General features: G+C 39.3%; 2 protein-coding genes across 4 annotated transcripts in view; one reads left to right on the forward strand and one right to left on the reverse strand.

Moving 5' to 3' along the window:
- NCF4 (neutrophil cytosolic factor 4) overlaps nucleotides 1–26,777 on the reverse strand; it is a 51,553-nt gene that overhangs the window by 19,155 nt on the left and 5,621 nt on the right. The window contains exons 2-3 of one of the 2 annotated variants that reach the window (XM_053943827.1): nucleotides 26,524–26,612; nucleotides 20,749–20,893 (exon numbers count right to left, since the gene is read on the reverse strand). Coding sequence is in view for 1 of the 2 variants with exons in the window: in XM_053943826.1 (XP_053799801.1) it covers nucleotides 16,552–16,568 (17 nt within the window). In the remaining variant the exon portion in view is untranslated. Of the gene's footprint in view, nucleotides 1–16,551; nucleotides 16,629–20,748; nucleotides 20,894–26,523; nucleotides 26,613–26,777 lie in introns of those variants that run through there. The other variant, XM_053943826.1, reaches the window with a different exon arrangement.
- PVALB (parvalbumin) lies at nucleotides 15,079–25,134 on the forward strand. 2 transcript variants are annotated; one of them, XM_053943830.1, is made up of 5 exons: nucleotides 15,079–15,099; nucleotides 15,714–15,781; nucleotides 17,745–17,877; nucleotides 18,329–18,438; nucleotides 23,554–25,134. In XM_053943830.1, exons 2-5 carry the CDS (start codon nucleotides 15,721–15,723, stop codon nucleotides 23,580–23,582), a joined length of 333 nt encoding a protein of 110 aa, XP_053799805.1. In that variant the 5' UTR covers nucleotides 15,079–15,099; nucleotides 15,714–15,720; the 3' UTR covers nucleotides 23,583–25,134. The 2 variants fall into 2 exon arrangements, with proteins under 2 accessions (XP_053799805.1, XP_053799804.1); XM_053943829.1 differs by lacking the exon at nucleotides 15,079–15,099 and adding an exon at nucleotides 15,220–15,273.

The following is a 26,777-nucleotide window of genomic DNA, read 5'->3' on the forward strand; positions in this document are numbered from 1 at the left end:
TCATTGTGAAACATGTGCTTCTGGAGAGAGAACAAGGGAGGGAAGGCTGGGAAGAGGGACATAGTCCTTTATTCTATATCTGGGAAGTCAGAGAAACAAAAGATTACACATAAAGTCAGGTAACTTCATATTCTGATTTACTACAACCACTAACATGCTCCACTGAAGAAAAAGGACAGAATGAGCGAAAAAAACAGGGACAATGCACATCTGACAAAAAGAGTAACATAAATAGGAATGTGTGGAAACAATCAAATGTAAGGAATAATTGGAAAGAATCTATCCTTTCTCTAAAGAATTGCAGTGCATTTCCAATCTTGACCCACATGTGTCTGGCTATCTAATTTATGAGATGTGAAGCTGACCACCCAGAAGGCTGGCTATAAATTATACCTCTTAGATATGCCAATATGATTTACATTAGGAGATAAGAAGGGAAAACTGATGAATTTAGACCTTACTCTCTGGGGAACTGCCTGGAATATACTCTGTTGGTACCTGAAAATCTGTAGACGCTCTGAGGTAGTAATATTCCTTGCCAAGACCTCTACATCATAAAAGGTAATAGATCAGAGCCTTTTTCCCACTGTCTGACAGCATGGCTGCCTAGCACAACTACAGTCTCAGATCCACAACATTTGCAATTTTGCTGACCAAGCTTTACTCAAATCCTTGTTTTTTCCTCTTCTTTCATAGATCTTCATTGTTTAGCCTTTATTTCTCTCTCTATACTTACACTTCAGTTTGTTGGGGATGTTTGCAGTAGCAAAACAGTAGCCAGTAGGTCAAGAGTAATTCTTTTTCTTGTCTAGTAAATGCTTATCAGGCTGTGTCTGGAATACTGTAAGACTGTATCTGGAATACCATCACTAGTTTTGGATCCTCAAAAACAAGACAAATATTGACAGTCTGATAGAGCTTAACCAAGGACAAATAAGGCTGGAGCATATGATATTCAAGGAAAGGTTGAAGTAAATTACGTGGTTTAGCTTAAAAAGGAAAAGACTGGGAGGGAGATACAATTGTTAGTCCAACTAAACAAAGTGAAATTAAAGAGCAGACACAGCTAGACTCTTCTCCTAGGTGGACAATGAAAGGACAGGAGACAGAGTTACGCAAGCAAAAAAATCTCAATTGAGATAAGAAAAATAATTCAACATGACACTGGAACAAGGGCCTAGAAAGACTGTGGGATCTCTATAATGGGAAATGTGCAAATTTTGACTAGACAAGTTTAATCTTTCCTTTATATTGGGTCATCTTTGAGCTATTCATTGCATATATGACATCTGGTGGCCCCTTCTAACCTTACTTATTCTATGTGCAGATACCAGATGCTATCTTCAGACAACCAAAGCCTCCTTCAGAGTTACTGGTCAGCCAAGACAATCTGCTTGACCTAAATTAAAATCTCTCAGGCATTTGGCAACCATGAACACTTCAGACAGTCTATGATACGGTGCTATAAAATTAAATTTCTTGTACAAAAAAAAAAGGAATGAGATGAAATCCACATTCTCCTAAAATCATTCCCTTTAATAACATCATAGTAAAATATATTGATGCATATTCTCAGATTGGATTGACAGAAAGAAGAAATCAACTGATCTCCATGTCTTGCTTATATTTCCTACCTCATTCATCTGCAAATTCTTTTCTCTTTGATCACAAACTTTTCCTGCCTCACCTTGGAAATGGTGAAATTTTTTCATCCCTCCCCAAGCCCATCTTCCTCCTCAACCTACTTTTCTCTTCACATAACCTTTTATTTCCTTTATTGATCCCAACCTTTGTCCTTCTAGCCTTGAACCTCTAAGCTGGAAAATAATTCCTCAAGGCACCTCCCCTAAATAGCAGCTAATTATTTGGCTTTGGGCCTGCACCTGCTTTGTCAGCTCTCTTGTCATCAAGTCTATCAAGTGTGTGGGGAAGCTTTGGAATGACCAAGAAACCTATAAACTGACCTGGTAATCCCAGGGAAAACCTGGTCTGCATTAATGATACTTGTAAAATAATCAAGAGAGCTTGAGAGATGTGTAAAGTACCTTTGAGCAGCCTTCCTCAAAGGTTTCTTGACAGTTCAAGTATTCAGTGCTCCAAAAAGGGGGAGGAGGGAAGTATGTCTGCCATGAAAATAAATAAAGAGACTAAAATTATGCACCACACAAGCACTGGACCTGCACTAATTTTATTAGTAACTAATACATTTCTTCGGGTTTTCTTTTGCCATAGTAGTTTGTCTCCCATTACCCTCAGTCTCTTTATTCTTGCTAATGCTGTGGCCTTTAGACATCAAGAGTCTTAGTATAAGAAATAAAACTGTTATAACGTTCACAATGCCTGGCATACTGACACAGTGAAACGAAGGATGAAGAAACATTTACACAACTTGAAATTGGACTCTTTAGGCTGTTAACTAGTGAGCAGTCAGAAAGGCTGCAGTTTTATAAATAGACCTGATTCAGAGAACAAGTATCACAGAAAATAACACTTTCACCACATAACTACATAACTCCAACTGGTATTTTAGAGGTATAACTTGAAAAGTCAGTGACATTTTGCTCTCAGTTAGAGAAAAGTTACTGTTCACATATTTTAAATGCAAGACATGGGGCTTACCAGTCCACCTACATCATCATGTAAACATACAAAGGGTTTATGAACGTAACAGAAACTTTTATCCTAGAAAAATGGTTCGTTTCTCTCCTTCCATATTCCGATTCATCAGAGCAGACCTGTATTTCTAATCTGAATACTTTCTTTTCAATTGTTGTTGCAAAACACAAAAAAAATTTGAAAACCAAACACACTTGCTTGACTTGGCAATATAGTTCACATTCTTACAGATGACTGTCTTATGCTTTCAAATTCTATCAGATTTAGCTTGGCTAACAACAGACACTCTGCTTTTACATATAATCCTTCTGCAAATCTCAATAAACTCTTGGCTTAAATAATACCATCCAGCTGCTAAACCCACAAGATAATTAAACACTTTATGAAAGGACATTTCTTTTTAAGCAGATTGAAATGTTATCAAATGATGACTCCCTCTTAGTTTGAATAATAATTATTCAAATACTTTTTTCTTTTTAACCTTTTCTCATGTAAGTTCTCTCTGAGGTCTTTGGGCAATAGAAAAACTAAAAATGTAACTGTGGGATAGCAGAAGGCTATGTGAAGAAGGCAGGAAATAAAAGCATTAAATAGTTACTTCATTCTCATTTCAGCTCCAAATCTAGTTTCAGAGGGACTGTTCATAGTCTAAAAGTTAAGGATAAAGAAGACTGTGCAAGATCACACTGCCTTTGGCATAAGAATTGTTTCTTGCTATGAGACATCTAAGTACAATACTTATAAAAGGCTCCATTTACAGCTGGATCTTGAAAATTTGATGCAGTATAAAACAAGTGAGAAAGAAGCATCTAGGAAGAGAAACTTCTAGTAATTTCCAATAAGTCTATTCTCCAAATAAATACCTGAATGAGTTTTCTTGTACTGATTTGGTTTGAGTCTCCATTTTGACTGGACATATGAAATACTGCTTAATACTACTTTACTAACCACAGAGAAATTGAAGAAGATGTGGTAGCCTTGCTTAAGAATGCACACTTGAATTAATGCTGACAAAGAAATCTGAAGACTATACAAACATTACAATCTATTTTAAAAAACCAAACAGTAACAACAACAACAAAAAACATAATGGGGAAAATAAGTTAACAACGGCTATTTTTAAAGGACTAGCAAACTATGTAGAACCACAGGAGAAGGGTGTTAGCTATATATTACTGATTCCAGTCAAGATACCCCCTCTTTCACTTCAGAAAGGGAACAACTCCCTTAAACACAGATTTGGTTTTCTTTCTCCAAGTGTCTAGATCTACAAAAATCACTCCTTGCCCAAAACCAACATATTTATTTCTCTAAAATATGACTGTATGGTGTGCTACCATTCTAAGGGAGAGTCTAGCAGATGTTTTTGTTTTGCTATCTCATCTTCAGGCTCCTTTTAAGGAGCTATTAGTCTTCCCTTATCCCCCAACTAAATTTATCAGCAGTTGTTTGCAGCCAAGAGTTAAGCTAAATTAAACTTTGAAATCCCTGTACAGTGTATCAGATGCACTTCTGGTAGGGGAGCAGAAAGTTCCAAATGTTCCACTTAGCAAAACGTAGGAGAACTATGTTTTTCCCTACAGGTTCCTCAAAGCTTCTACATATTTTTCCAGAGGACCACAATTTCCCTGATTTTATAAGAGCAGGAACTCAGCTATTGAAACAACTTTTCATTTAACTCTACATCAGGTATGTACTTGTTTTTTTCACATAGGTACATACTTTCCTCTAGAAGTGCTGATTATGTAGCGAGGAGAAATTTATACACACACCTCCTTAGGTTAAGGCTGAATGCAAGCTTGAGGTATCTGTTCCAGCTGACACCCACAGTGAAAAGGTATTTATCTACATCTCTCTCTCTCAGCATGTATGTATCAGTTCCCCAGCCTTCATCCTCACACAATCAATCATTCCCTTGTTTGCTTCTCTCACATACTCATAAGTACTTACCAGAACAGATATTCCTCCCAGTCTTAGTAAGTAATAAAATACAGTGTTTTAAAACTTTGTATGTCAATACTTAGTTTTGGTGACAATATATGATACTTCCTCATTCCAGAACTGTATTTTTCTGTGGTTCTTCTATGTCAGAAGATGGACAATTACGTATCCTTATACACACACACACACACCAAAAAAAAAAAAAAAAAAAAAAAAAAAAAAAAAAAAAACCCACCAAAAAAAAAAAAACCACAACAACAAAAAAAACTCAAAACAAAACCACAAAACAAAACATCATATGACAGTCCAGTATATACTCTTTCTTATAAACAATAAAAAGCACATGCATAAAATACAGATGCTTAAGAAGAAACAGCATAAGAGACAAATCTGTTACCTGGATTTGCCTTTAGATTACAATCTAGAACATCAGTAGTTTTCATCAGTCACTGATATCTACCAAGAGATCAGTACCCACATAGCTTTATGGTGTCAATGAAACTCCTAACCAATTGGCCTTCTCTCTGCAAAGTAATTAGTCAGTCGTACTAATTGATCCCCATCACATTGCAGTCCCTGAGAAAAGCTCTAGAAGAGGACCATGGTGAAATCTCCATTAAAAACACTACAAGAGTCTCAATGACAGCTGTGGAAGATGGCTCAGACCCTCAAAAGACATCTGAGTTGAAACTGCATTCTCTGGATGTAAAAGCAATTCTTGCAAACCAGGTTACATTAAACTGGTGAAATAAAAACAAACTTCCTCTCCCAAGACTTCATAGCATTTACCCTGAGGCCAAATCAGAGATTTGTTCACAAAATCATTTGTCTATCCCTTCCACCAGTTTTGGAGTTTTTGGGGTTTTTTTCAGGAGAGAAATTGTGTGTGAAAAGTGTGATTTCTGCTGTCTTTATTCCCATGGCTACTAGAAACTGCTAGAAAGGGAATTGGGCACATCACACAAAATGTCAGGTTAACAAATACCAACACAACAGCTCAGAGAAACAGACACTTTATCACACCTTCATCCTCCCATATCACACTAAAAGAAAAGGGAAAAAAATCAACAGAAGACTAGCCAAAACCATGAAAGGCAATCAAATACATCCTTCAGAAACATAAGCTCATCTAAAAATAGTACGAAAGGTTAAGTAAGTCACTTGGTTTTACTCATAGCAGTAATAAAGGTCTTTGTAAAGGATTTGCACAAGTTCTGTGCTTTTACAGTAGCATCTGTCTCCTCATTGCTGGAGAAAAACAGTGGCAAGGATTTAGAGCATGTATAACCTGAGAGAGAAATCATCTGTCATTCCCTCACAGGGCATTAGCAAACTTTTGCTCTCCTGGGAGAAGGAAGAGCCCCACTCCTCCCTCTGTCTCTTGTGAACACAGCTTTAAGCATTTTTACAATATGCTTATGAATACAGGCTTATCAATAATATTAATAATTGGAACAAATCTGGCTCTATTAAGAAAAGGTAAAAAGAAGTCTAACTGAAAAGAGACTGTGTTCTGTGCAATAAACAGGGTGACTGTGGTAGTAAAGAAGAGGTCAAGTAACAAACAAATCCTCTATGTGAAAGGAGTGATCTCTTTGCTCCACCCAAGTGAAACAACTGTCACAAGCTATACTTCTCTCCATCAAGACCTAGAGCAACAAAAAAGGAAAGGATGGTCCATTTTGGAAGATACCAGCCGTGACAGGATGTAACATGCAATTTCTTGTGCCACTATACTCTATGGTCTCATGTAAAACAGTTGATTTATTGGTCTTTCTGTTGTCTGCCCTTTACCAGGAGAAAGTACTGGAAAAATAAGTCCCTAGGAAGCCAGGCAATAGTAACAGAAGACATGGAAATACACTACCTCTGAGATTAACAAGGTTTTTAGTATGCCCTGATATTTGTTTTTTCCTTTAGAAATTACAGAGCAGAATTGTCAGCAGAAGTGCAGAAAAAGAACTGAGATTATAAATTTCAGAGGCAAAATGCTGCCAACCAGCACATCACTTGTGTCTTGCTAGTCTCTACATCATCCACAAGCAAGCTATTAATGATCAGTTTTCTGAAATATCTCATTCTTCTTCAAGACAGAAGCTTCTGTGTCCCATTGAGATCAAAACTCAAAAAGCTTGGAAGGCTATTGCCTCTTATAAACAACCATCAAAATACCAAAGCCTTAGCCTAAAGTGCAGATGAATCTCTACCAAATGCATTGATGTTCTGCTTCTAGATTACAACACTTCTTTTCCCTACACAAGGAATATATACAAAGTTTTGAAAGCAGGAATTCAAAAAGGCCTGCAATAGGATGATTTCTGCAAGAGATTGCCACTGTGAACCTTTTGGGGAAGGAGAAGCAATACAAACATCCAAGCAAAAAAATATGCCCATAATGAGGATCAATTCAGATGTGCAAAATATAAAAAAAACCCATAAGTTTCTATAAAAATGGTTAGTCTAATAAATCTATTTCCTTTTTGCAAATAATTTTTTAAGTAGTAGGAATAAACCTTTTCACTTTCATTTGAAAACCTTTTCAAAGAAATCCCCATACATAAAATTATTAACAATGTGATGATTATCAGAAGGAATATCTAAAAGGAAATTGTAACAAGTTGAGATACAGTGGAAATAGCAGGGAAAATATACTTCCCTTAGGAATGTGCCTGTGAGTCTTTCTTTAATATTTTTTTTCTCCTGAACACGGAGGATAAGGATTTTAGGAGAGATAAATTCAAACTTTCAAATTGACATTTGCCTGAGGGGATCCCAGGTGCTGCCAGACAAGCCAACACGTGAATGTCTGTCCATTCTCTTAAGAAGTTTTGAACAGGTAGCAAGAGCAGAGATTTCCTTCCTGTAGCCTTCCATTTAGGCAATCTAAAGATATAGAGAAGTGATTCAGATTCAGGCCATTAACAACATGGAGATATTCTTTTAGTGCAAATAAGATCATTTTGTATTCATTTCTTTATTAACAACTGTACTGATGCTGTTCAACTCATTTAATCAGAGTGACTGAAACAGCATTACAGAACAATGACTTTTATTTACTGTTATTCACTTTAGCTGAATTCAAATCATCACTTTAACTTAAGCAGATATCTCATTTACCAATGGTGTAAATGGAAGAACTGTTTTCTAATGAAATATTGACAATAAATAAACAGCTGACACACAGTGATCCTGTTCTGGTAATAGTTATAGACTTCCTTATCTAGCAATTTACGCTTGGGATGTTGGCAGCAAAGCCCCAGCTTGCCATTTCAGCATCACAGCTATAAAATTCTTCCCACTTGCTGTTAACCCAGAAAGATATGACTCCTTTACAAACCTTTGACTTTTAAATCCATCTCACTGGGCACTAACACCTCTGAAATTAATTACAAGTGCATTAAATTTTTAAAGAGAAAAAAAGACATGGAAAAAGAAAGGGAGAAAAAAAGGAAAAAAAAAGAAGGAAAAAAAAAAAAAAAACCAACAGATTAATCAAAGAATGACTATCAAAATTTGGGTTACCATAGAATTCCAGCTGCTAAAGCTAAAGTCCAATTTCCCCAAAAGCTGTTTACCCTGATCAAATACTTTGACTGTTCTCCTACCAGCAGCCTAGTATAAATAGGAATAAGTAATGAAACCATCTTTCTGCTGTGCTAGTTTTTCTGGAATATAACCCCTGTGGTAATAATTACATGGGGCTTATCCATCCCAGTGTGAACACCACCAGAGTGTCAATTATGACAAATGTCTGATACCCACAAGTGTCTGTTGTAAAGAAAACCAACTGTTTCCATTCTCTTAACCTTGGGGTCAGGGTTTCCCACTGGGACTAACAGCTTTTTTTCCTGCTGTAAATATCCATTTGAAGTTGCTAGGAGGTGTTATGATACACAGACCTACTCTTTCAGCACTTGCTTTTTTCTTGTTTGGTAATTTGAGCCTAACTCTCACCAGGGGTTTACACCTATCTCGGGGTTTTTATTTGTATTATCCCCTTTGGGTGAGACATTTCACTTTCTTTTCCACGCCATTTGCAATACAAGCTGGGGAGTCCCCAAAGCCCACTGGTAGCATGGACTAGTAGTGACCTATTTCTTACCTCTGGGGTATCTCTTGCAGCTATTTGCTATCTTCAGCTTTTGAGACAATTATCAGAGGAATGGAAAAATCAGTAAAATTAGAATCACTGAGCTTTAATCCTAGGAATACAGACTTCCCTTAGGCAAAGCCAAGAACAGGCCATTGCAGAGGAAATTAAAATCAGTATATACAAAACAAAGGACACTTCCAGTAGTGTAAACAGTAGTGACAGAGGACATAGATGAAAGTGTTTGGAGGAATGTAATCACAAGGCAGTTAGATTACAACACTTTCCCCTAATCCTATCCCAAATCACAACCATTTTGGCTCAGGAACTTCACAAGCTGCATGTGGCCTGTAGGGGTTTGATCAGTTTCAGTGGATCTCTCTTCCATGAATTTGTCCGTTTTTCTCTCCAACACATGTAAGTGCTCATCATCACAACATCCTTGGCAGACTAAAGGTTCAGGTTGGTCATCTGAAAGAATTTCGCCCCTGAAAGGGTGGTTAAGCAGTGGAATGGGCTGCTTAGGAAAGTGGGGGAGTAACCATCCCAGGAAGTGTTCAAGAAACAACTGGATGTAGCACTTAGAGCTGGTAGTGCTCAGTCAAAGCTTGGACTTGATGATCTTGGAGGCTTTTTCCAACTTTAATGATTCTTTGATTCTCTTACATCTCTAACAAATAAAGAAAATCTATGGGAAGCAAAAGATGGCTGGCTGCTATCCTTGAAGACTAAAGTTGCTTGTCACAACACATAGCAGACATAGGAGATAGCAGCAGGCCAAGCTTCCTGTTTTAAGGTACTATGCTAGTGCTATGCTTATACCATCCCAAATTTTGGATACATTGGCTGATAGGGACCAGGAGAACCTTATTATTCAGATTGCAGTCATTTATGTGTGGTAGGAAAGAGAAAAAGAAATTATAATGGATGAGCATCCCCAACTCCACACTGTATATGTATCCTAAAGGGGAAACCCAGCTCTAATCTTTTTGTGAATGAACTTGATTGAGATGATAGTAAATATGCAACCACATTACCAAAACTGACAAGTGCAGTAACACAAACTTCCTCCCTAAATTCTACCATTTCACATAGGTGAAATCTCAGAGAGCCACAACTCTCCACACCTTCCAGCTTCAGGAAGATTTGTACAAATAACCTAGATGTGTCAGATTTTGATTGTCTCCTTCTTACAAAAAAAAAAAAATAAAAATCCCAACAACAAAGCCCCTTTTAATTAATTAAATATCTGACATGTAACAAAGACCTCACAATATGCCCAATGTGGTCAAAAATCTGCTTCTCTCTTAGTAAATAAGCCTTAGTAGGAACTAACTAAAAGGATAAGAAAGGATTTCCACTAATCAGGATTGCTTTCACATGGCTGAATTACACAGAGGAATCACAATGAGTGGCCCTGCACTTGTCCTCCTTTCACCAGTGGACAAATGCAGTCATTCCAGTGGAACAGACAGAGATGGAAGTGACAGTCCATTAGCCAAAAAGACAGTCCTACAGTCCTTATCCTCTCTGAGCTGCCAAAGGAAGGTAAAAGAGAAAAGTTGTTCTGGAAACTACCAAATGGAAATGAAGCGTGCAGCTAACAACCATGAAATACTGGTATCTCTAAACCAGAATCTAACCTTGGTACTACACCAAGGGTTTATAATATGGGAAAGGGGGATGCAAACCCCACATGACTGAATTTAGTAAACAGTATACGATGATTTATACTGTTCCAAAGGCAACAAACCATTTGATTGAAACATCTGGAGCCACAAGAGCCAGCTACTTCACACTGTAATTATCACCTGCTCTGAGCTAGGGTATGGACACAGTGTTTGTGAGAAATTAACAAAGCTGCTGAAAAGCAGTATTACTTCCCATACTACTGCAGCACACTGAAAACTCAAAAACCACTACAGGAAGTAATAGGGAAAAAATAAGTAAGAGAAGACAAATGATTGAATTAACCTTCGTCATGTTTGATTCAATAAAGCTGCCTCTTTAGAAATTACCTAAAGCTGATGGAGTACTTCCAATTTATCACAGAACTCAGCATCTAAATTATATGGTCAGTAGAGAAATATTTTTAAATACACCTATCCCATGCATACCTCAATTATCTTTCCTCACTTCTAGGATCAATTAATCAAGCTAGAAAAATCTGAGCTCGCTTTTGCAGCACCTGCCTTTCGCAAAACCTTGGTTGCTTTTTAACCTAAGAAATGTTGGGTTTGAGTACTGAAACAGAAAAAAACCTTTTTATTTTACTCATAAATGTACTATAGATAAAGGTAGTGCATAATCCTTTATAAAATGTTTCCCCTTGCCAGAAAAACATTAAATATCAGGAAACACGTCCCCAAATGGATTACAGAATGGCAAATACATTTCATAGACATTTTTATTGTTCTTATTATTGCTTGACAAAGTAAAAATAGAAGTGTCTTCAAAGGTGTCTTTCCCTGGAAAGGCAACTCAGCATAAAAAGAATTTATATGCTGAAAAGGTTACAGTCAATGTATTATGGCTGTGTATATAGGATCTTTTCATTTACAATTCCCTGTCTTTCCCAAGAAAACTCAGGTTGTAAATTTTTAGACTTCTACAGCACCTTGCCCAATGGGTCCCTGAATGCAGATTTTGCATGCCCCTGTAAGTATGATCGATCAGAATTACACAATTGAGTTTGTTGTTGCCTGCCGGGGGAAAAAAAAAAAAAAATCTGACTTCCTTCAAGGCCAAGAGCTAAAGCTGAATGTTGTAGCTTCAGGTGCAGGAAGCAATTTAGAGCTGTTATGTTTTGTTTCAAGTAGTATCTGTCGAGGCTAATGAAAAAAAAAGGGCAGACTCCGGAGCCTATCTTTGCTTTCCCTCACGCCAATGAGGGGGTTACATCTTCCTATTCCCTTCGTGAGCAGAGCCCCATCTCTCGAACTGAACTTCCTAATGCCTCGTGATCTCCCCGATGCCACTTTCGTCTGATGTATGATTCATGGTTCTTTGCAAAACGTTTTCCCTTGCCAGAAAAACATTAAACATCATGAAAAGTCCCTAGATGGACTACACAATGGAAAATAGATCTCAATGGCATTTTCATCGTTGTTATTTGCCAATTTGACCCTTAGCACCTCACTTGTACTGCTTGCCTCTCCCCTTAACATTCAAGTTTCATGCGGACCATCAGTTTGCCAATGTAATGGGTTTTCACAGCCAGGGGAAGGTAAGCGCCAAGGATTATTAATAGCGTTACTCTATTAGTTAAGGGAAAGATAAATGTGACACCACCAACAAAACCCCTGAATATCTGATACCGGTGAGGAGTGGGTATCACCTGCCGAAAATAGAAAGAGCCAGAGAGATTATATAAGTGGGGTTCCTACCCGGAGTTCCACCTCTTTTTGACCACCTCCCTATCTAACACCTTTTCAAGCGTGCTTACAAGAGATTCAAGAGGTAAGTAGCAAGAAAATGCTCAAATTTCCGCAGCAAACGTGGATTCACCAGCTCCGGGCAAGAAGCAGGATCTTCGCAAATAAGGGTACCTTCTATCACTTCGGCATCATTCCCCTTTCCATAAACAAAAGCCCGGAAACAAAGAGATGCAAATCTCTCAAACACTGAGGAATGGCTTCCCGCAAAGGAGACTCCAAATGAGAAGAATAGATCATTAAAAGGAGTAAATAGGTGAACTCATTGAGGGGGAATGAGGAGAAAAGCAGGGGAGAAGGTGAAAATGACAAAACTGGGAAAGAGAAGGAAGAAAGTGAATGAGAACGAGAGCAAGGACTCCCGAAGAGGTTATATAGAGCTGAAATAGCCAGCTGTGAACCAAAGAGAAAAACCACAACACCCAGAACACGTCTAGAAATGGCACCTCTCTTTCTGCACAGATGACTGTAAGCGATGGGATGAAGTTGCTCTCTTTGGTGTGGTCGCTAGGAAACTAAAGGAAATGTGTCGCCCTTTTTGCAAAGGACCGCCGTCTTTCTGCTTCAATTCTTGGTGTGAAGGCTTCGTGGTGTTCAGGAAATTCTCCCTGGTTTGCTTTTGGCAAGGGTGGGCTGATTTCTACTTTATTTATTTGGTCGTTTACTTAGTAACAATGTCATCATTCTGGTGCTGGTGGAACGGGGAGTTGATCTACACAAAAGTTTTGGTGCAGACAACTTGAAAATCCACGGTGTGGATTTTGCAAATAGCTCAGGCAGGAAAATTGGCAAAATCTCAGAGATAAAGGAAAACGCGTCATTCATCTCGCAGGGATGATGAGAAAAAGATGAAGGGTCGAGTGAGAAACTGTCAACTCGTGAAACACCTTTTTTATTAGAATAACAGTTTTGACTACAGGTTGGAGGTTAAAAGCTGGAAATTTGCTAGCTGTCCTTAAAGAGAGACACTGCTGAAGCTGGAGCTGGGCCTCAGCCGCTCCTCCATGTCAGATCCCAGCTGTCCGCTTCGCAAACCCTGTGTCGCTGCTTTCACCTTCCTGGCTGTGGAGGGTAGACATGGCTTTCTGAGTTGGGGGAAATGTTATTTACGCTCTACAGATGGCTCCACCTGATCTGAAGCTTCATTTTTCTGACACCTCTCACTTTTCGCCTCCACAGCATGATTAGGCCGTAGAGGGCTGACAGATCCGGTGACGGAGGGAAAGCGGGGCAGTTCGCGCATCGTTAGAGATGCGGAAGGAGCCGCCCGGCTCTCATCCCCGAGACACAGACAGGGAATGCGCCTCTGGCCGGTTTGCCTGGCATGAGGCTAGTTAACCTGATCGGCGTCTGCCAGCACAGCAGGCAGCGCTGCGCATCGCCTCTGCCAGCCACCGGCTCGAGTTACCCCCGAGGGCAGCCGTCCAAATGTGCTCTGCCTTGTCAGCAGAGCGGGGTTAACACCGAAACACGAGTCATCCGCTAAGAGAGCATCTTCACTGGCGGGTGGGCAGGTGCGTTCCTGTTTGTAGGGACCTAAAAGGAAGCTCTGTGGCTCAACAACGGGTTTGCAAAAGATTCGTAAGAAAGGGGGAAAACCTGCGGAGACTGAGGCCCAACTCCTTTTCAGACCACACCGATGCCGCACGCAGCAAAGCAGAGAAAGCAGAGGGCGATGTAGCATTGGGCCGGCGGTGTCTGCACTGGCAACAAGAGATTGTCCTCTCTTCCCTCAGTTAAGGAAAGGTAAAAGGACGTCAATTTCATAACATACGGCACACTGATCTCTGGCAAACAACTGCATATTGATGGGTCTGCACTCATCCTACTTTTAAAACGGACTAACAATAGGGTCCTAACCCTGAACTCTGCTAAAGCAAGAGACCCCAGTACACCGAGTGCTGTCTTTACTGCACCCTTCCACCGCCCAGCTCCAAAAGAACGGGGTTGCTGAGAACGACCCATGCGAGAAGGTGCACAGAGCTCTTCTGGGGGGCTGCTGTTTATCTCAGTTCAGCATCCCAGCGCTCAGCTCCTCTTTCCCTGTAGAGCAGGGAAGGATGCATTCAGCCTAGGGACAGGGACGTGGCTCCACCATCCATCTCCTTGTTTGTCCTTGGAGAAAACTAAGCATCTCTTGCATCTCGGGAAATACACGAAAAAGGGAGGCCGTGGGGGTGGGGGGGGGGAAGTTCCAACGAGAGAAAAACGTTAGTCCCTTCCACAATGAAGAGACGACGTTTAGGAAAGAAAACGAGAAGAAAAAAAAAAAAAAAAAAAGGCGGGGGGACCCCAATGTCACCTCCTCCTCAGTCTTTCTGCGTTCAGTGTCATGGTAATGACTTATCCATTATAGCTGAACTTGGGCCATGGAGGAAAAAAAAAAAAAAAGGACGAGGCTCGTACTTCTAAAAGCACCGAGCAATTATTGACAGCACAACCCGAGGTTCTGCACAAGCCGCCCCCTTTTCGAGGCTGCTCTCCAGCAGCCCCATTCAGAGGGGAGGTGTGATTGTGGCAGCGGGACCGGGCCGTACCCGACGATCGCGCCCGGGGATCTCGCTGCCACCACTCTGTCCTCCCCCGTCTCTCCTGGAGCAGCGATGCCAATACTCCTGCAGAGATCTGCCCTACTACTGGGCCCTAACCTTGGCTACCTCAGCCTAATGGCTCCTGCCCAAACTCTGAGAGCAAGTTGGACTACTTGCCATATTTTATGTGGAAAATGGGCACAGATTCTTGGAGAAAGAAAATAACTCTACAAAACACATTACAAATCCTAAATGCTTTCTTTTTTTGATGCTAATGGGAAGTGCCCGGTCCTGCCTGAGAAACCCACTACCGCACAGGAGCTCCTCACGAGTGTGTTGTCACCTCGCATCTCGTTTTGCCATACCCTATCACAGAAGATTCTGCAGCATATTGTGCATTACAAACGGGATCTGTAGGACTTGCTGGGATGTGATAATTAATTCAGTGAGGATGATGCTTAATATGGACTGGCCTGAAAGAAAAAAGGTCTAAAAGGAATATGTGTGTGAAGGGGAGGGGAAGGGAGAAGGGGGAGATGTTTAAAGTGGTTGAACGATAAGGCAAATGTTCAAAAGCTACATTACATTTGCTTCCCGACTTCAAGAGCAGCTTGAAGCTTGGCATATGCTGCAGTTCCTTACTCATCACCGAATATAACTGGTAAAGCTCATTCTGACTTACTAAAGGAAAAGGCTCTGCTCTGCACCACTAGTTTGTCCACTGCATCCGAGGACTTGACCTTGGCAAAACTCTTTCTCCAGCCGGTATCGCAGCAGACTCTGGCACTGCTCCAATAAGGCTTAGGCTCCAGCCTCCCAGGGAGTGACCCCCACCTGCGTCCTCCCCCACCCCAGTCCCCACAAAGGTATCCACCGTGCCCTCTCTTTAGCTGAACCCTCGTGTCTGTGGACTACTTGGTGTTCTGCAAACTGGAGAGCGACAGCCCACAGCACTTATCCACACAGAGCTATAGAGCTGGCACGGGTCCAGCCTTTCCCGGTGTGCCATCCCCACACAGCACTGCAGCTTTGGTCATATGAGCAGAAATGATGAGAAAAGCACTTTTTAATCTTTTCGCACTTGCTTCCCTGTTCAAACAGTTGCAGGATGGCTATGACTGACTTGCTCAGCGCTGAGGATATCAAGAAGGCTGTGGGAGCCTTTTCAGGTGAGTGCTTTTTTCCTATTTTTTTCCTTCTCTCTTTTCCTCCAGTCATCCCTTCAGGTTAGGATAGCTGTGCATTTATTTCAGCTATAGGAAGATTAGAGGAACTAGCTAGACAAAATTTCAAATGAGGATGTGTTTTCAGATGTTCAATGAATGCCTCTGACAGGTTTATGAAGTACAAGGCTGCATCCTCAGCAAAGTTGTCCTGCACGTTACAGAGGTGAAATATTTATTTTTAAGGAAAGTAAGCAGTAACTGTGGAGAGACTTTGCTTCTACCGAGAGGATACTTTCAAAGGGAACAAACCCCTCGGCGAACCAAGCTGCATTATATCTTGGTGTGGGATAGAGAAGTCAGCAGTGGATGTCAGCAGCTTCCCACTCATTCCTGAAATTTAGTTTAAGATGTTACAGAACTGCTGTTTCCCGTTTCAAGGATATAAGAAGCGACTCTGTACTTCCTATGCAGAATCCGCGGGTGGGCTTTGCTTTTCGGGATGGACAGAAGGTAACAGTAGGGCACGGGTGCGGGTGCACTGCTCGACTGCAGGGGCTCCCTGCAGGTCGAATGGCTGCAGTGGTCCACACTTCCCTCTTAGACTCCTCCGAGTATCAGATGTTCCCTACCCCTCTCATTTATCGCGACCCCCAAAACTGACAGCAAACCCTCTTCGTGTTTACAGAGATTCAGGTAGTTAAGGTTGCTTTCAAAGAAAGCCAGAAATCGTGCTCCGGGATGCACGTTATTCCCCCCCACCTCCCCCGAACTACCTGGCTGACCGCACCATCCCGGGGAGCCGCCTCTGTCTGTCCTGCTCTGTGCGATGACCTTCCCGAACAGACAGAAGCGCAAGACCCGCTGAGCCCGGCTCAGCTCAGAAGCCGGAGAGTCAGACGGAGCGACAAATTGCTTTGCTGGATCCAGCAGCTGTTTTACTCATTAGCTTCCATTGTTCTGTGACTATCCTCAAGTCCCGGAGCAGATGCAATTAGCAGCAACTAATGACAGATCTCAGGCAGATCACGGAAGACTGAGCCTCCTTAGTTTTATGTAATGGGAAAATTTAACGCGGCGGCAATAAGAATGCATGAGGAAGGAAAAAAAAAAAAAAAAAGTCCGCCGCACGTTTTGGAGGTCACTGTATGGTATTTCCAATCCACATCTCAGTTGTTAGGCTACCTGGGTGGGACAAAAGCGGGTGCGGTTAAAGGACAAGGGAGGTGGAGCAGGTAAACTCGGCTCCGATTTCAAGGGCTCTGGGTTGTTTGTTTTTTTCCTCCCCGGAGACAGCTCCTCACAAGGTCTTGCAGGCAGCGCGCCGTGCAGCACTCCCTTGCAGTGTCTGAGCTCACACACTACGATTGCACATTCCTTTAGCGGTTGAAATGGAACACTGATTTCTAGTAAGTCTCCAGGAAAAAAAACCAAACAAACAAACAAACAAACAGTGCTCTGAAACACTTCTCGCCAATGCTTGAGCAAGAGAAGTTTTTGGGTTTTTTTTCCAGGGGTGGAAATGTCAAAAAGTGACAGCTATCTAATAGTCAGAGTCTGCTCTCATATGACTGTTCTAGTGTAAAACTTGGAGGGAAAGAAAAAAAAAAAAAAAAAAAAAGGTTTAAGGCACTAAAATGAGACCGAGCACATTAGACTTCAGCTCCCAAAGCTCCCAAGTCTGTCACAGACTTCTTGTGTGACCTTGGGCAAGTCTCATCCTTCTGTAGCTCAGCTCTTCATCTGCAAAATGGAGACATTGCCCCTCTGCTCCTTTGTTTATTTCTATTAGCACCTGTGAAGCACGGACGATTACACTGAGTACACCCAGCTCCTACCACAGCTGGGCTCCACTGTTCCTCCCAGGGCAGGAAAAACAGCAGCATGGAAGAAAACCACGGATATGTGTTGGTGTGTGTGTTTTTCAATGACTTTTCTAAGCAGTTCTTTGGTTTTTCATCTCTTATAGCGGCTGAATCTTTTAACTACAAAAAGTTTTTTGAGATGGTAGGATTGAAAAAGAAGAGCCCAGAAGATGTGAAGAAGGTTTTCCATATTCTTGATAAAGATCAGAGTGGCTTCATTGAAGAGGAAGAATTGAAGTAAGTAAAGTTACATCCTTTCTCAAATATCCCTGCCTTAAGAGTCTGATTTCCTGTGGGTTATTTTTACAAGTCTCTAGGCAGTAACATACAGCTGAAACTCTTGACTAGTATTTGTGTGCTATGCCAGTTGTTTGCCGAGCACATGATCTAAAGAGTCTTGCAGATAGCTAGTTGCCACCTGAATTGCAGGATCCCTGAAACACATGAATGGTCAATACCTTACAGGTAGTTCTTCAAATGCAGTTTCAGAGTACGGCGCTTCTGAATGTTAAAGAAGGTCAAAAGTAGAAGACACAACGCTGGATTCCAACTTGTGTCTCAAATCAGTGGTACAAATAGATACGAAGTGTAATTGTTCTGTGGGAAAAAAACAAACCCAAACCAAAACCAACCAAACAAATAAAAACTCCAAACAAACCTTCCTTTATTTTCTATGCTTCCTCCTTAGGTTTGTTCTGAAGGGCTTTACCCCAGAAGGAAGAGACCTATCAGACAAAGAAACGAAGGCTCTTCTTGCTGCTGGAGATAAGGACGGTGATGGTAAAATTGGCGCTGATGGTACGTAATTAGAGGAGTAAACTTTGACAATAACAACCGAATATTACCCTTACACACAAGAACCGAGGAAACCTAGGAGTCACTGGGGGTTGTGACCTTCTGAAGGGCATAATATGGGTTTAATGAATTGGCAAGTCCTGCTCCATTTGCTGGACCTTGCTCGGAAGCGTTAGAGGAAGAGGAGCCGAGTAGTGACACTAGAGGGGGCAGGAGCTCACAGAACCCGGCAGTGGGTCGGGCACTCCGCAGCGCAGGACTCAGTACCCAGCCAAACTCTATTTCAAGTGCTGTAATTTGTCTGTTGATATCAGTGGAGTGAGGATCAGGACACTGCGAGTTCAGAGGCTGAAGTTTGACTATAAAGCTTGGAAAGAATAAAAGCTGAGCATCAGCATTTGTGCTTGATGTTTAGTTAGCGGGAAAGTAGTGCATGACTTAGCAAAGCAATGCTATTAAAATTCAAAGTACACCCATTTTGCTACAGAATTTCTATACAGTAACAGTCTATCCAGCTTATGCTAGTATTTATGTGGGTCTTCACACCTAAGAAAGCTTGTCAGTTCCTTTTACTGAATATGAGAAATACAAGAAAAGAACAACTTTTCCTCTCACAGCATTGCTTAAAAAGCTAGTGCTGTTTGCTATTCCCCCTTGGGATGAATCAGCTTAGCCCACACATAAATTTTCTCCTTTTTCCTCTTGTTTTGGAGGTGAGAATGAATGAAACACACTGAAGGAGACAAGAAGAGATGCAATTCTAAACTAAAGCTTTCCTCATTGAAGGAGATAGAAGTTTGGGGCCAGAGTACTAAACCACCTAGAGAGCAGGCACTTGCTAGGGTTTTGACATATCAATAAGCCATAACATAAGTTGAAATCTAAAAAATACCTAAACCCCTTAATTTCTCTCTGTGTTACCTAATCTCTGCAATTTTTAAAAAAAAGTTCCCTCAAAAGAAAAAAAAGTAAATTAAAATAGAAATAAAAAGCAAAGTTAACTAACACAGTCTCCCAACTTAGAAGATGACACACAAAAACAGCCACAGACATATCAGTCAGGAAATGCACACTGGCACATCAGTGACTATGGCCGTGTTCCTAGACCAAAGCCTCTTAATTTCTCTAATCATGACTATATTATGGTTTAGGCAAAGCTCCTGCTAAACTTCAGCAGTGCTGCTGAATCCAGTGTGGGTGTCATTTCTTGAAACTTCATATTCTTTGTTATACATGTCTTCTTTATACACACTAAAATTAGTGGTAGTAGTACTAAAATCACTGGGCAAGTTTTTCAAAAGAAAATTCAATTCAGGTAAGTAAGCTTCCAGCTGATCCAGCCTCATCAGATAAATTTTCAGCTATTCCAGAAGGCTGCAAATCAAAACTAGTGTTAATTGGAATAAAGGAACAATATTGCATAATGATTTTGGCTTGTACAAGAAAATACAGCATTAACCTTCATATTTAAGACTACCATAACTTTTTCTTTGAAACAGTGCATGAAACCCAGTACATTGCAATAAAGCAATATGAAATGCCTCTTCTCCTTATCTCTTTCTTCTGCAGCTTTTACTGTTCCCTAACTTTGAAATGGAAATACTGTGTTTACACTTGATAATGAGAAGAGAATGATGTGTTTTTTTCTTTTGATTCTTCTGACCATATCCCTACCATACAACACTATCATTTCTTTTCTATTTCTTAAATTTTACTTTAACAGCCAATTTTTACACCAGAAAGGCTTGAAATACATACAAAAGTTAACAGCTGAGACTGTGACCAAAGGACAAGGAGGACAGATACTTCCCAGCTTTTCCTTTGGCCTATAAATCCAATTCAAGAATATAACTGCATATGTAAATAAAATGTAAAGTCACAAATGTACATCCCATTCATATGCAGTATTGCAATGCTGTATTTCTGTTGCAAACCAATTTTGTTTCCCTGCAGCTGAATTGTCAGACATCACTTCTACCCCTTGTTTCAAACATCAGCTTCCTAAATCACTACACGATTGCAAACAGGCAGCCTTTCATAGGGGTTAATGTTAATTCTCCTGATGGCCCTTCCTGAGGGAATGTTGCCCCTCAGGAGTCCATAGCCATTGCAAGAACTGATCTTTAGGAATTTTTAAAACCACAGAGACAACTAGCTCAGATGTATCATCACAAACATTAATCCCAACCTAATCAGCCTTCTTCTAGCTGGGATCTCACATTACAAATTTTCTCTTTTTCCTTTTGATTCTTCTTTAAACCTTTTCTCATTTCTGCAAGACCATTCAGCTCTGAAATAGTTTCAGCAGTTTACCTCTTGTCCGATCATGGTTTGAGCTGCTGATGAAGCAGTTTCAAAGAGCTGAAAACTTGCAGCCAGTTCCTGTAAGACATGATCATCTTCTGTGCAGTGTCAAACCCCCTCCACATTCCACCAATGTGGTCAGAAGATGATGAATCTGAAAAAAATTGCAGGTCAAGACCAGGTTACCTCCTAACACAAGCAACCTTAGCTACTAGTTTGGGCTGAAAAAATGATGCTGAAGCAGCTCTACTAATTTCAGGAAAATATTTATAAGAAAGATGAGAAAAAAAAAATTCTAGTCATAATATTGGTTTGAATCTATTTTGTGTATTGGCATTGGACATGAACATCATGCCTTTTAGTTTCTTAATATAAATAGACTTGAGAAAGTACATAGGGAACTTTCAAAGATCATGCACTGTGGGCAGCACAAATGCAAATTTTTATCCCTGAAAATCAGAATGTTGTAAAAATGTGATATTAAACATGCAAAATTACAACTATTAAATCATGATGTTGCAGCATAAGTCATTACTTATAAAGTTTCCTAAACAGATTTACTGTTGTAAAGAAAATGTAAAAAACACAATCTGATGAGAGAAATCACAAGCCTACAACATGTCCTCTGTAATCATGTCTGTGATTTCAGTAAAATACTAGAGGGCATGCATTAGGCTGGTATATAGTACTAAACTGTACTGAACACAGTGTCCTCTCCTTTTAAGTCAGAGCTTTGACATAAAACAACTACCAAATTATTTTACATTACAAAATGGTCTAAATCCTTGCAATTTAAAGCCACTATTTGTGCAAAGAAAGACAATTTTGTATGGAAGGGTAACTACAACTGGAAACAAGGATGTAGTAAATCACAAGGATTTCCTCACTAACAGGCCAGAGGCAATAACCATTTACAAGGGACTGATATACCCTGCCTTATCTCAGAAGTTTTGCATATATGAGTACACTTTGTAACAATGCTTCTACAAGCCACCTGTGGTTGGACTAACCTCCATACAAAAATGAGTAGTGAACTAATTTAGAAGATTATTCAACTGGAACATCTTTGAAATATTTAAAATACATTGAAAATCCTGGGAAGAGTGAAATTGTTGCAATTATTCAAGAAGGAGTATTTTATGGTTTGTTGGCTATCAGAAAGTACCTGTGAAATATATTACTATTAAGCAATAATAGCACTATCAAAATGTATTATAGAAAGTATTTGGCTGCAAGTCTGAATAACCTTTTCCAAATATATTCTGTAGATACAAATTATTATAAAAGGTATTAATTTAGCTGTAATAAGTATGACAACCTGTTTTAACAGTATATATAGTTAGTTTTCCCTTTTGGAAAGGTTTGATCCATTGCAATTCATGTTTCTCTCTGTAGGACTTATTCACACAAAGATTTATTAATCATGGCCTTTCTCCTTTTTTGCCCAGAATAGTTGGGGTTTTTATCACAAGCACTTTATGTTATCTCTTAAATTCAGTTTGCAACACTTTCAATCTATGTACCCACCATGTACAGGATTTATACATGTTTTGTGTTAAGTAATCTGCATCACTAATCCTAATTTGGATTTACATCCTTCAAAACGATGGATAAATTTGGAATTAATTTAAACCCTCTGACATTTTTTATTGCTCAGTCTGGTTTGTATGCATTTGGCAACATAGTTTTTGGACATGCCATTAAAAGTGATGTTTGCACACAACAGTCAATTAAGATCTCACGTGTTTAGAGTTTAGCATTTTTTAACTGAACACCAGAATATTCTTTAAAATGCCTAATTTTAATCTTTTATCTTTTTCAGTTGCCAGACTTTATTCTTCATTATGTCAAGCTTCAGTAATTTTTTTGAGCCTTTACAGATGACTCCCTCCCCTGTTTGTCATTTTCCTCTCAGCTGATTATGTTAAACCCATAAAGCACTCTCTCTGCATACCCTCTAATCCCTTTATCATCTTTGTTGCTCTTCTTGGGATTCCCTCCAGTCTGTCATTTTCAGTGCTCTGAGGCACATACAACTATGCAAGGTATTCTCATGTGTAACTCTTCCAAGGTTAGATGGAGTTAGGAATTATAACCAGTCAGCCATTCACCAGGATACAAATGTGCCTTTTCCATGCTTTTATCTCCCTGCTGAAAGGCATTATATATACCAAAGCATAAAAGAACCCCAAACTGCAGATAGATACATTTATGTAAATATTATGGATGTACCACTAATAAAAGCCACAGGGTAAAATCCTGGCTCTCTGACACCACAGGAATTTTTCCCATTCTTACAACATGGTCAAAATTGCTACATAGGTTAGTATCAGCCTTCTGTTTTTGTAATCTGTCATTTTCACTCAATTTACAATTAGAAAATTGAGTTTAAATGCAATATAATTATAATATGGGACACAAATACTTTGAAAGACTCATTAATTATTCTCTTCGCCAAACTCTGATATAAAATAAATTTATCTCACTGCAAGATTAAATTTCTAGTTCTTGCCTTCATCCCATTGAGATTTACAAAGAAATAACCAAGAACTTATCAAGTTCTTCAGATGAACAGTGGTGGAAGTCTTACAATCTGGCATGTATAGCATTTCTCCCTTACTCTCAAAAAATCCTTTCATTTCACTGTAAGATTTCCCAAATCATACTTTCCCTTTAATTAACTTGGATTTCTTTGCTCTTCTGTTATTGTGATGTTTCTGCTACACGAGTGACTCTGTATTCATTGTAATATGCTTCCTCCTTCTTTAAATTTTGGTTTTTAAAATATTTTTTTAAATTCTTTCCTTTCTCCAGAATTTGCAACTATGGTGGCTGAATCATAAAGGCTTTGACCAATGCAAACCCTTCACCCATCCTTCACTGCCCAATTCCAACCACCTCCTGCTGACTGCTTTGGCTCCTGTTCTATTTATTTATGCTATTTTATACTCCAGCTCTGTTCTCTGCAATCCTGCAACTCTGTAATTGTGCTGAAAGACACTGTTAAAATAATAAAGGTCACATCAATCTGGGCTTTCTTCTCTCTCACTACAACTTGTTTCTTATTTCATGTAGGCTTGGCACATGCTGAGAGAAAATGTTACTTGTTTTTTTGCTGACATCCCTGCTGCTTTATCCCTAGCCAGGGTAAAGTAGGAAGAAATTTAAAAAATTATTTCGGATAAAACATGCATATAGTGAGTCATTCAGTCCAAGTCCTGAACTGTGGCAAAACTGACTGCATTATTTTTAAGCCATCCCTGCTAAATGGATGCATACTCATAGCATGGAAAATCTCTAGTGATGGAAAATCTCTAGTGATGGCAATTACCCAACTTCATTTGGCAGTTCATTCTTTCAACTTAATCAGTGTTATAGCTAAAAAGTATTTCCTAATATTTAAACTACATCTCCCCTGCTGCATTTTGGTGATCAGTAAGTTGATCATCGTCTGTATAATTTGTTCAATTTGCCCAGTGCAGCGGGATTTTTGGATAAAAGGTTTGACAGAAATATCAGTTGGTGCCAATCATACATGAAGATAACTTCGTAAACTATTAAAAAGCAGTCACTTCGGAAACACAGGGTATGTTTACTAGCAATGTTACACAACTATCTAAGACAGGAAGAATGGCATACTCACAAGAAATAACAATATGAATTTCAGGAAAAAGAACACCAAGATTCAGGTGTGACGCCGCAGTTGATAATCCCATTGTAAAAACAGTAAACCAGAAAATCCCATAAAAAAAATTTATTCTAAAACTTTACCAGATAAGCGAATATCTTCTTTGGAGTTATATATAGGAAACCGAGACTTATGCTAAGGAAATGATTAGCCAATAGTAAGCCTATGACAGAGCTCAATATTTATTTCCCAAATCCTGTTCAGTAACTTTGGCACCAAGCTTACACTTTTTACCTGTGTTGTTGTGGGGTGTTTTGCTTTTAAAGCAAAGACTAAAGCAGGGGAAAAATTCTTCCAGGCAACATCTCCCCCACATCTTGACAGAACATTGATTATTACTGCAGTAAAAAGGAAGACTATTTTCCATTTCTGTATTCCAAACTATTCCCTGCAGCAATAATACCTTGTTCAATTTAAATTTATTATCACCAATTTAGTGGAGACGATAAGATAAGGCTGAAACCCTGTCATCATCACACTGTACAGAATACCATCCTCTGCCACAGCGATTACCCAATGCTACTCGGGAAGCCAATAAATGTTCCTAAAGCCATTTTAGATCCCCACTCTGTAGTAACTCGCAAGAAAGACTTTTTGCTGAAGATGCTGCGCGTTCAAATGAAATCCTTTGGTTTTGCACACTGTATATACGGTTCTGAAGGATGTATTGATTTTTAAGTATTCTAAATAAAGCAAATGAAAACGGATTGCAGTGGAGTGAGTTTATTTCCTGCTTTTTCTCGGCAACTGCTGACCTCGCGTGGCAATAAAGCCTCATTACAGGAGCACACAGAGCCACCAAAAAGGCATCCGGCTACTGCAGCAGCGAGAATGAAGGTCCAGGGAATACGAGAAGCGACATAAAAGTTGCTGTATAAACAAAGCCCTTTATAGTCCCTTTCTGTTCTCTGAAGCTGCAAGGATTTGTATTTTAATGCTTCGCTGGATGGCACGAAAGCTAAGATGTTATCCAGGGATTTAGCAAAACAAACAAACAAACAAACCCCCAAAATCAAAAACCAATAGAACAAACAGCAAATAAATAAAGCCACTAATGAGTCTAAAAAATAACTACAACAGATTTCGTGAAATAAATGAAGTTACAGCAACATCAATGGCGATATTTCACAAGCATAATAGTTGAATACCCCAATGATCCCTGCTTCAGTCTTTCTTCCTGTTGTTACCTCAATCACTCAGTGACAAGCAACACTGAGTGCCTAATTTGGCCTGAAAAATTTCAGTCCTATCGTAATGGAGAAGGTGAAAATAAATGTCCTTTATTTTCAAACTGAAAAAAATTACAATGGGTAGAGAGACCTCCAAAATACCACCTCTACTTTTCATGCTGACAATATAAGATATTCTAAACCTGCATTTGATTGGTTTATTCAAATATGCAACTGATATACTCAGATCCTGTATTCTGAGATCTTATACTCTGAATTCCCAAAAACTCTATTTAAACACACTTTTTTCCCCCAGCTGCATTTTAAATTAGAAGTTCAAATTTCAACATGCATCTATCGCCAAAGAAAAGAAAAATTCAAATACAAGGGTAATATAAGTAAATCTCTGCCCAGAGACAAAATGACTGTTTTATCAATTGCCATCAAATTACTACTTTCCTTTCAATGCTGAATCTTCTTAGACTCTTATTTTCCCACACAAATTTCTTCCAGATCTTCTCCTAATCTTCAATTGTTTCATTTCAAATTTTAAAAAAAATCATCATTTTCCTTTTTGTTGGCTGTTATCTAAACATGGCTCAAAATACAGTAAATAAATGCAGAATTTGAAGTTACAATAAAATATAAAACAAAATATTTCATATACAAAATATTAAGTTATTCATTCTCATATTGCTCTTCCTATAATGTCTTTGAAACTGTCACAGAAACCACTGTAAAGCCTGAAGAAAGCAGAATTTGCTACAAAATTTAACCACACTTTCTGCACAGTGTGGATTACAATACGCTTGACAAATAGAAAAACTCCACACTACCCTGCAATTTACTGTTTCACAAAGAAAGATGTTTTAATTTTCAGATGCATAAGCAAAGGAACGAAATTACATTTCTCCAAGAAACATTTACCTTAAATTTCTTAATTGCTATCTTAAATCTTCTTTGCCCTGAACAGTAAGTGTTCCATAATTTTCTTCCCTGTTGTAATACAGTAGAAGCTATGAAAGGAAAAAAAAAAAAGACTTCAGCCATCCTGTTGAAGACAAATTTTTAAATAATCAGTACATATCCTTTACTTAGATTCATAGCCAATGGTTTGCAATGGGACAATTGAATGACAAATAAAAAAAAATAGGCACTATTTGTGCCTTGTTCATACTGGT

The sequence above is a fragment of the Vidua chalybeata genome, chromosome 5 (assembly GCF_026979565.1).
Source record: "Vidua chalybeata isolate OUT-0048 chromosome 5, bVidCha1 merged haplotype, whole genome shotgun sequence".
Classification (NCBI taxonomy): Eukaryota; Metazoa; Chordata; class Aves; order Passeriformes; family Viduidae; genus Vidua; species Vidua chalybeata.

Coding starts and splice junctions, on each gene's coding strand:
- PVALB (XM_053943830.1), top strand. CDS start 15,721: ATGGCTATGACTGACTTGCTCAGCGCTGAGGATATCAAGAAGGCTGTG. Junction 15,782..17,744: donor GGCTGTGGGAGCCTTTTCAG/GTGAGTGCTTTT, acceptor CATCTCTTATAG/CGGCTGAATCTTTTAACTAC. Junction 17,878..18,328: donor ATTGAAGAGGAAGAATTGAA/GTAAGTAAAGTT, acceptor CTTCCTCCTTAG/GTTTGTTCTGAAGGGCTTTA.